The sequence below is a fragment of the Macaca nemestrina genome, chromosome 20 (assembly GCF_043159975.1).
Source record: "Macaca nemestrina isolate mMacNem1 chromosome 20, mMacNem.hap1, whole genome shotgun sequence".
In the NCBI taxonomy this organism is placed as follows: Eukaryota; Metazoa; Chordata; class Mammalia; order Primates; family Cercopithecidae; genus Macaca; species Macaca nemestrina.
This window is the reverse complement of record NC_092144.1, coordinates 14244290-14255185: the sequence shown is the minus strand read 5'-3', so window position 1 is coordinate 14255185 and position 10896 is coordinate 14244290. Positions and strand designations below refer to the sequence as shown.

General features: G+C 40.8%; 1 protein-coding gene across 1 annotated transcript; it reads right to left on the bottom strand.

Moving 5' to 3' along the window:
• Positions 1 to 6313: 6313 nt before the first annotated feature.
• LOC139360193 (olfactory receptor 7A17-like) lies at positions 6314 to 7261 on the bottom strand. Its single transcript, XM_071086185.1, has one exon. It carries the CDS (start codon positions 7259 to 7261, stop codon positions 6314 to 6316), a length of 948 nt encoding a protein of 315 aa, XP_070942286.1.
• Positions 7262 to 10896: the final 3635 nt, after the last annotated feature.

Genomic DNA, 10896 nt, shown 5'->3' with positions numbered 1-10896 from the left:
CATAACAAAGAACGAGATCATGTCCCTTGCAGGAACATGGATGGAGCTGGAGGCCATTATCCTTAGCACATTAACACAGGAACAGAAAACCAAATACCACATGTTCTCACTTGTAAGTGGGAGCTAAATGATGAGAACACATGGACACATAGAAGAGAACAACACACACTGGGGCCTATTGGAGGGTGGAGGGTGGGAGGATGGAGAGGATCAGGAAAAATAACTAATGAGTACTAGGCTTAATACCTGGGTGATGAAATAATCTGTACAACAAACCCTCGTGACACACATTTACCTATGTAACAAAACTGCACATGTACCCTTGAACTTAAAATAAAAGTTAAAAAGAAATAAAAAAAAAATCCAAGAATATAAAATTCCTGGAACAGGAACGGGAAACTTGTAAATACTCAACAAATAAAAGTCATAATAGCTAAAATCTATGAAAGACTTATATATTTTATCATATATTTTATATGTCTTAGTTCATATATTTTATATACATATTATATACGTGTCATATATTTTATATGTCTTAGTTCATTTGATCATCATCACAATTTTTTTTGATTTAATGAATGAAAATGTGTTTATAGTAATGCAGTAATAACATGAGTTCACTAGATCTTAGAGACAATTGAAAAAACTTCTCATGCATGATCTTCTTTAATTTAATCCTCATTTTAAATTAAAAATGTTTATTATAGCTATTTTTAAAAATTGATACATGATAGTTGTATATACTTATGGAGTGCACGTGCTATTTTGATATATGCATACAATATATAATGATCACAGCAGAGTAATTAGCATATCCATCAACGTTTATCATTTCTTTGTGTTGGCAACATTTCAAATCTTCTCTTCCAGCTATTTGGAAATATACAATAAATTATTGTTAACTATAGTCCCCTACTGTGCCGTCAAACACTAGAACGTATTCCTTCTAACTGTATTTTTATACCCATGAGTCAACCTCGCCTCATCACCCCCCTTCTCTTCCTACTGTCTGATAACTATCGTTCTACATTCTAACTCCATGAAATCAGCGTTTTAGCTCCCACATAGGAGTGAGAACATGCGATATTTGACTTTCTGCGCCTGGCTTACTTCACTTAGCATAATGACCCCCAGTCTCATCCTTGTTGCAGCAACTGGCAGGATTTCATTCTGAACAGCACTCCTTTGTCTAGGCACCACACTTTCTTTATACATTCATCTAGTGATGAACACTTAGGTAGATTCCATATCTTGGATATTGTGAATAGCGCTGCAATAAACATGGAAGTACAGATATTTCTTTGATTTGTGGATTTCCAGGCTGGGCATGGTGGCTCATGCCTGTAATCCCAGCACTTTGGGAGGTCGAGGTGGGTGGATCACCTGAGGTCAAGAGTTTGAAACCAGCCTGGCTAACATGGCAAAACCCCGTCTCTACTAAAAATACAAAAATCAGCTGGGTGTGGTGACATATGCCAATCCCAGCTACTGGAGAGGCTGAGGCAGGAGAATCACTTGAACCTGGGAGGCGGGGGCTGCAGTGAGCCAAGATCACGCCATTTCACTCCAGCCTGGGTGGCAGAGCAAGATTCCATCTCAAAAAAACCAAAACAACAACCACCACCACCACCAACAACAACAACCACCAAAACCAAAAATGATATACTGATTTCCTTTCTTTTGAATATATACCTAACAGTGGGATTACTGGATCATAGGGTAGATCTAATTTAATTCTTAACTCCATGAAGTGGACATGACAGTTATACTCATTTTACAAATACGGAGACTGAGGCACCGAAATAAGTGAACTAATGTCAGAAGATGTATGCAGTGGGCTTGCAAGTGCTAACTATGAAATCTCAGGAAAATGTTTCTTGAGTGAATCAGTGAATGAATGAATAACTGAATACGATATTATGGATAATTCATATAGGAGCGTCTTTGATACAGGAGAATGGAAACATATTTATTATTTTTTCTTTTTCTTTTTTGTTTTTCTTATTTCATTCCTTGGAAGCACTTTTAATGGCTCCAGAAAAACAGCTAAGAAGGCTGCGTAGGAAACTTTTGAGAGATACTAGAAGCTAAGAGAAGGTCAATTTTTATGAGGAAGGTGAAAGAGCCTCAGAATTTGGTTCTAGAAGAGAGAGGAAGACACGCTCTTCCTCTTAGAGGTTGAGAGAGACACAGGAATTGATTGTGCAGGATGCTTTAAGTGAATGAACTGTCTTCACCACGCTGTCCCCATTTACACCGCCAAAGTTCTTCCTTTGAGAGCTCTGCCTGCCTCCTTACCTGTTCTCCATCTCAGATGCTCCGGGGCATTGCTAAGCCTCTAGTTCCCTGGGTCCTGTCTTCCCCGGGTGATGGAGGTTCAACTCAACTTCAGGGATGGATGGAGAGGTGGTCTTGGGCATAAGTCCTCTGAAAGTCAAACTTCCTGCTTCCTGGAACATTTGAGCAGTAGGTAACAGCTGTAAGGGGCATATTTACTATCATTCTCAGAGGTTGAATTCTCATGAATGCCCATTAAATTAATCACTCCGTTTTAACTCTATTCTCTGAGCGATTTCATTCCCATGAGTGAGGGAGCCAAAATAGAAAGAAACATTTTTTTTTTTTCTGCTAGTTTTGTATTCTTGGGAGCATCTTGGATACTAGGTATGGGAATGCTTTCCTCTGGGGCTCTTTGCTTACGATATTCTTTTCTGCCTGGTGTGGCTTCCATTGTTTATTGTCCTCCCCCACGATGGTTTCCTCAACATTTTATTTTTTAATTTTTATTTATTTAGTTTTGAGTCTCGCTCCGTTGCCCAGGCTGGAGTGCAGTGGCACGATCCCGGCTCACTGCAGCCTCTGTCTCCCGGGTTCAAGCAACCCTTCTGCCTCAGCCTCCTGAGTAGCTGGGACTACAGGCACCCACCACTATGCTAGGCTGATTTTTGTACTTTTAGTAGAGACGGGGTTTTGCCACGTTGGCCAGGCTGGTCTCAAACTCCTGACGTCAAGCGATCCACTGGCCTCAGCCTCCCGAAGTGTTGGGATTACAGGCGTGAGCACCGCGCCCGGCCTCCTCAACATTTTAGATGGAGTTTCTTTGTGCATGAGCAGGCAGGTTTTGTCTTTTTTTTTTTTTTTCTTTTTAAAAGACCCTGTGAGTCTTGACCAACTGAACTTGGAGTTGTGGACAGGGACCACACACAACTCCGAACAAAACCATTCCAGTGACTTTGCCACAAGTTCTATTCTTACTATTGAAGGTACAATATAGAGAAATTTCCAGGCATGCAAAGAGAAGCAAGATGAGAGGTGGCTTGCCTGGCTGCCCAGGCAGGACCCTGCAGGTATCTACACTTTTACAGGTTCAAAACAAGTTCATTGGATACTCCTTGTTATTCCACTCCAGAGAATATAGACCATCTTTAACAATTCACAAAGGATCTTTTTTTTTTTTTTGATAGAGATGGGGTCTTGCTATGTTGGCCAGGCTGGTCTCAAACACCTTGTGGCAGGCCAGGTCCCACTAATGCAGGCCTCTGTAACAACTGTGTCAGCACTGACTGAGTGGTTAAGTTAAATTTTAAAAACTGATAGAGCCAGTGCCTTTATACAAAGGCTGGAATGTTTAAAAAAAAAAAAAAAGCCTACCCAGAGTTTTGCCTAGGCCTTTCCTGGGCACTGAAACATGAGAAGATAACGAAGGAATTCTTAACAGGATCCATTTAGGATTAAACAAGTTTTACTGGGGATCTGAAGAAACTCCCCAGGCCTCCACAAACAAGTTTATTGGAGGTCTGAAGGAACTCCCTCAACCTCCATGATATATCGGGAGACAAGATAAGGGTAATCATCCCAGCACCTGGACCCATTTAGATTAAGTAAATTTACTGAGGCTACCGAGGAAGGTCTTCAGGACTCAGATTTTAGTTATAGATTAAAAGAAGTTAATCACTTATGTCTTTAGATGTAAGCACACTTACACATAGACATATAGCTTAGAAGGTATATAAGCTCTGGAAAACAGCAAAATTTTTGAGTTGATCTGGTGATAATTTCCAGGCCTTCTCCCTGTAACCGGTTATAGAAATAAAAACTCTCTTCCTCTTTAGTTCATCTGCATCTCGTTAATGGGCCATGAAAATAAGCAGCCTGACCCTTGCTTTGGTCTGGGAACAACCTGGGCTCAAGTGATCCTCCTGCCTCAACCTCCCAAAATGCTGACATTATAGGCATGAGCCACTATGCATGGCTAGGACTGATTTTTAAAACCCAAATAAAATACCATTAAAACAGTTGCAGAAAATAAGAATAGTGAGACACAGCATCCCCTCTGAGTGACAATTTTCTGCCTGAAGGAATAATCAACAAGATGAGATCTTTCTCACCAGATGGGAAGACCTACTCTAGGGTTTACAATGCTCATGTGTTCAAGTGATGCAACATTCATCTGGTCAATGCTTTATTCCTGGGTTAACCTCTCACTTGTCTTCTCTATAGTAAGTCATTCCTTATTATCTGCAGGGGACTGGTTTCAGAACAACCTGCAGATAACAAAATCCACTGATGCTGAAGTCCCTTATATAAAAAGGCATAGTATTTGCATATCAGTTATGCACATTCTCTTGTATACTTTAAATCATTTCTAGAGTACTTATAATACTGAATACAGTGTAAATGCTCTGTAAATAGTTGTTATACTTTATTTTAAAAATTTGTATTATTTTTATTGTTGTATTGTGATTTTTATTTTTTTTAAAACAATTATTTATTTATTTTAAATAAAAAAGAAAGAAATGGAGATATGTGAACTTTCTGACAAAGAATTCAAAAATAATTGTTTTAAGGAAGTGCAGCAAACCTTGAGAAAATACAGAGAAACAATTCAACAAAATCAGAAAGCCAATAAATGAACAAAATTGGAAATTTAACAGATTGAAATTATAAAAAACTCTAGAAATTCTCAAGATGAAAAATACAATGAATGAAATGAAAAATGCAATCTAGAGTGTCAACAGCAGGATTGATAAAGCAGAAGAAATAATCTGTGAACTTGAAGACAGATTATTAGAAAACATACAGTCAGAGGAGGAACAGAATAAAAAGGAGTGAAGAAAGCTTATGGGATTTATGGGGCAGCATAAAGAGGGTAAATATTTGAGTTAACAGGAATCAAGAAAGAGAAGGAATGAACAAACGGACAGAAAGCTTACTAAAAAAATAATAACTGAAAACTGTCCAACTTTCAGGAAAGATATAAATATCCAGATATAAACAGAGTAATCTTTGATCATGAGGACTGAAAATAATTTAGATCATAGAAGAAGTAAAGGAACTGATGATCAAGTAAATACACATATTGTTCAATCATCTGTAGTTTGTGTTATGATTACATTTGTTAAAGGGGGAAATATTTTTTGGACAATGTAAGTAGTCATATTTGTAGGTAATACTAGAATTTTCAAGTAGAAACAGCAAAATGATACAATAAAATAATACAGACCATGACACCAAATCTTTCACTCAGATCAATAAACCTCATTACACATGAACAACAAGCTTCCACACTTCAATGAGTAGATGTATATCATCGAAAACAAATATTCCATAGAAATTTAGTATATAATTGAAAATTTTACTCTATCATATTTAAGGTCATGTCTAACTCTAAGGCCATGTAAAGCCGATTGATTTATGCGAATTTGTCTTTCTGTGTAGACTACACTTGGAACATTTATTTGATGGGCAACTTTTGACTAAGTACTCAGTGCCAGTAAATATAGTAGAATCCATGAATACTGAGTTCAAGAAGAAAACAGTATCCTAATGGGAGTGTAAAATCCCATAACCAGCTATCAAATACACTAGTACGTTAAAGCCTACATTACCAGGAAGATCAATTAAGGTAGTGATACGGAAATGAATGACAAACACAAAAAGTGAAAAACCATAGCCTCAGAAATTCTTCTCCGATAAAATTACATCAATGGCCTCAGTGCCAAGCGTAGTTTATTCTATAGGAATAGTACAACTCATCACTCTATGAGGCTAAATTGTTTCTGACCCAAGGTTGGGAATAACTTTGAGAAAGGAGGAAAACAAAGGGAAAATATGTTAAATATTAGAGAGAGAAGCAAGCTTAATAATAGGAGTTGCTTAAGTTTGATGAAGCAGTTGAGATAAAAGAGATGGAAACTTCAGGAAATAAATAGAAAGAGCAATTTCCACTTCCATGATCTGATTAAATAACAGTAATATCTGGCTCTGAGGCTTTGAGCCCTGCAATCATGGCTATAGTTTCAGCCCTTCAGCCCTAGGACAACTGGCCCTTTTCTAGTTTCCCTCCCAAAGAATTCTTCAGAGCCCTCTTTATGTCCTTATTCCTCAGGCTGTAGATGAAGGGGTTCAGCATGGGGGTGACCACCGTGTACATCACTGAGGCTGTTGCACTTGAGTGTGAGTTGTGGGTTGCAGCCGAGCTAAGGTACACCCCTAGGCTCGTACAATAAAACAAAGAGACAACAGAGAGGTGAGATGCACAGGTGGAAAATGCCTTATACTTCCCTTGAGCTGATGAGATTGCACGTATGGAGGAAACTATCTTAGAGTAAGAGCAAAGGATCCCTGTGAGACATCCCCCACCCAGCAGCACAGCTGCCAAATACATCACTATGTCATTAAGAAAAGTGTCAGAACAGGCAAGGTGGATAACCTGATTAAGTTCACAGAAAAAGTGGGGGATTTCCAACTCTCTGCATAAGGACAACCGCAGCACCATTAAGCTATGTAATAAGGAATGCAAGACACTCATGATCCAGGATACCAGAACCAGCAATCCACAGAGTTGTGGGTTCATGATGACTGTGTAGTGCAGGGGATGACAGACGGCCACAAACCGGTCATAGGCCATCACAGTTAGGAGGAAGCTGTCCAATCCTACAAAATGTATGAAAAAGTACATCTGGGTGATGCAGCCTGCATAGGTGATGACTTTGCTCTGTGCCTGGATATTCACCAGCATCTTTGGGACTGTGGTGGAGGCAAAACAGATATCTACAAAGGACAGGTTGGAGAGAAAGAAGTACATGGGGGTGTGGAGGTGGGAGCATTCAATGATAACCAGGATGATGATCAAGTTTCCAAACACAGTGATGAGGTACATGGAAAAGAACACTCCAAAGAGAAATGGTTGCAGTCTGGGTTCTTCTGAAAATCCCAGAAGTCGAAATTCTGAAATTTGTGTATCATTCTCTGGTTCCATGTGGTGGAGGTGACTGTCAAAAAAAAAAAAAGAGAGAGAGAAAATACATAACATAAGCATGCTTTATTTACCCGTCAGAAAAGCTATTATTTATATCCTACAGTCAACAAGTTAATTTCTATATTTCGTGTGTGGATCTGGTCTTCTTTATGAGATCTTCCATCCCATCTCTGCTTAGGAATTCCTTTCCCATGATGCTCCACCTTTCCCCAAATGGTCATGTATTTAAAAACTTTGCCGGGTGCAGTGGCTCATGCCTGTAATCCCAGCACTTTGGGAGGCAGAGGTGGGTGGATCACCTGAGGTCGGGAATTCGAGACCAGCCTGACCAACATGGAGAAACCCCGTCTCTACTAAAAATACAAAATTAGCCGGACGTGGTGGTGCATGCATGTCATCCCAGCTACTCCGGAGGTTGAGGCAGGAGAATCGCTTGCACCTGGGAGGCGGAGGTTGCGAGGAGCCAAGATGGCACCACTGCACTCCATCCAGCCTGGGCTACAAGAGCAAATACAAGAGCAAAACTCCGTCTCAAAACAAAACAAAACAAAACAAAAACAAACACTTTAATGATAAATTCTTTCATGGATTTGAGGAATTTAAACTGAGTGTTGTCTATGTTCCAGTCTCTGTCTAGACAATGAGTGAACAGTGCTGGAAAACAGAAGTCCCTAAAGTGAAGTATGGAGAAGAATACAAGTAAATCATATGCTGTGTCAGATGGCGACCAGGGCTAATAAGAAAAAGAAAGAAGGTAAAAAAGCGTGGATAGAGAATGTTAATTTTCCTAGGTGTTCAGAGAATACTAGCAGTCAAGGTGAGAGGTGCCCATCAACAGTGGATTGGACAAAGAAACTGTGGTACTTATACACTATGGAATACTAGGCAGCCATTAAAAAGAATGAAATCAGGTCCTTTCCAGCTACCTGGATGAAGCTAGAGTCTGTTATTCTGAGCAACCTAATGCAAGAACAGAAAACCAAATATCGCATGTTCTCACTAAACATGAATATACATGAACATAAAGATGGGAAGCTAAACATTGAATATACATGAACATAAAGATGGGAAAAATTGACACTGGAGATCACTGGACAGGGGATGGAGGGAGGGGGATGTGAGCTGAAGAACCACCTGTTGGGTCCTATGCTTACCTCCTGAGTGATGGGATTGTTGGAACTCAAAGCCTCAGCATCACACAATTTACCCTTGTAACAAACCTGCACATGTACCCTTTAATCTATAATAAAAGCTGAAATTTTTAAAAAGAGAAATGAGACCTCAAGGAAAACAGGGCAGGAGCCATGAGGATATCTGGGAATGGGTGTGCCCAGCAGAAGGAATGGCCAGTGCAATGGTGCAAAGATTTCAGGTGTTCAAGGCCAACAAGGAAGCCAGTGTGGCAGGGAAATCTGTAAGAGGTAAGTGATGGGAGATGGTGTCAGAAGATGCTGCACTATAAGGTGACCTCATTGCTGCTGAAGCTTCAAAATACAAGAAGTCCCTCTGCCCAGATTTTGTTTCGTTTTGTTTTGTGTTGAGATAGAGTCTCACTCTGTCGGCCAGGCTGGAGTGCAGTGGCGTGATGTCGGTTCACCACAACCTCCGTCTCCTGGGTTCAAGTGATTCTCCTGCCTCAGCCTCCCAAGTAGCTGAGACTACAGGCGCCCGCTACCATGCCCTGCTAAGATTTATATTTTTTTGGTAGAGATGGGGCTTCACCATGTTGGCCAGGCTGGTCTCAAACTCCTGACCTCAAATGATCCTTCTGCCTCGGCCTCCCAAAGTGCTGGGATTACAGGCGTAAGCCACCACGCCCAGCCTTGTCCTGATGTTTTCTATTTGCACTTTAATAAATTGGCTCCAAAGGTGTCCCATGAATTGAAATGCACCCTTTGTTTATTTCCATATGCTGCCTTGCGTGCTGACCTCTGTATTCTGAGTCACCTTTTGGGATATATTGAGTCCAGGTTCCTTTACTCTTTTTTTTGTTTTGTTTTTGAGACGGAATCTCGCTCTGTTGCCCAGGCTGGAGTGTAGTGGCACGATCTCGGCTCACTGCAACTTCCGCTTCCCAGGTTCACGCCATTGTCCTGCCTCAGCCTCCTGAGTAGCTGGGACTATAGGCACCCGCCACCATGCCCGGCTAATTGTTTTGTATTTTTAGTAGAGATGGGGTTTCAGCATGTTAGCCAGGATGGTCTTGATCTGCTGACCTCGTGATCCGCCCGCCTCGGCCTCCGAAAGTGCTGGGATTACAGGTGTGAGCCACCACGCCCGGCCTTCCTTTGCTCTTCAAAGGGATATCTCTACCTCATTTGTATGTTATATTCTCTTATGCCTAGGTCTTTGCAACTTTAATTCTTTATCCAGGTTGAAAATATTAAATTATTGCTATTTCATATCTTGTTTCAGTGAATTAGCAAGACTCCTTTCAATTCTGTTTAACACTATTATTTTGAAATCACTCTCCCCACTAAAGACATACACACCCACACACAATTAGCACAGACACACGCTTGAAGCTGAATGAGGACTCCTGGGACTGTATTTATAGCAGGCTATTCTCATCTCCAATCACACTATTAATATTAGAGAGGAATGGATACAAAGCAAGCTTTCAATATCAGATTATCTTTCCATTTTTTGTAGGTCATGTTCTGTCTTCTGTTTAAAAAAACATAAAAAGTTATAAAAAACACAGTAATTTTGCTTGATAAACTTACAGAGGAGAATTAAATAAAAGTCAAGGGGGGAAAAGATCTAATAACCTCAGATGATTCCTGAGAGACTAGGAAGAAGAGAAAACTTTCTTGAATGAATTAATGGCATTTGCAGCGACCTGGATGAGATTGGAGACAATTGTTATTATTAATTATTATTAATTTTGAGACAAAGTCTTGCTCTTGTCCCCCAGGCTGGAGTGCAATGGTGCAATCTCAGCTCACTGCAACCTCCGCCTCCCAGGTTCAAGTGATTCTCCTGCCTCAGCCTCCTGAGTAGCTGGGATTACAGGTGCCTGTTACCACGTGCGGCTAATTTTTGCATTTTTGGTAGAGACAGAGTTTCACCATGTTGGCCAGGTTGGTCTCAAACTCGTGATCTCAGATGATCTGCCTGCCTCGGCCTCCCAAATTGCTGGTATTACAGGCATGAGCCACTGCGCCCGGCTGGAGACAAGTATTCTAAGTGAAGTAACTCAGGAATGGAAAACCAAACATTGTATGTTCTCACTCATAAGTGGGAGCTAAGTTATGAGGATGCCAAGGCATAAGAATGACACAATGAACTTTGGGGACTCTGCGGGAAAGGGTGGGAAGGGGGTGAGGGATAAAAGACTACAAATTTGAGACCATCCTGGCTAACATGGTGAAAACCCGTCTCTACTAAAAATACAAAAAATTAACCGGGCGTGGTGGTGGGCACCTGTAGTCCCAGCTACTTGGGAGGCTGAGGCAGGAGAATGGCGGGAACCCGGGAGGCGGAGCTTGCAGTGAGCCGAGATTGTGCCACTGCACTCCAGCCTGGGAGACAGAGTGAGACTCCGTCTCAAAAAAAAAAAAAAAAAAAAAGACTACAAATTGTGGGCTGTGTACACTGCTTGGGTGATGGGTGCACCAGAATCTCACAAATCA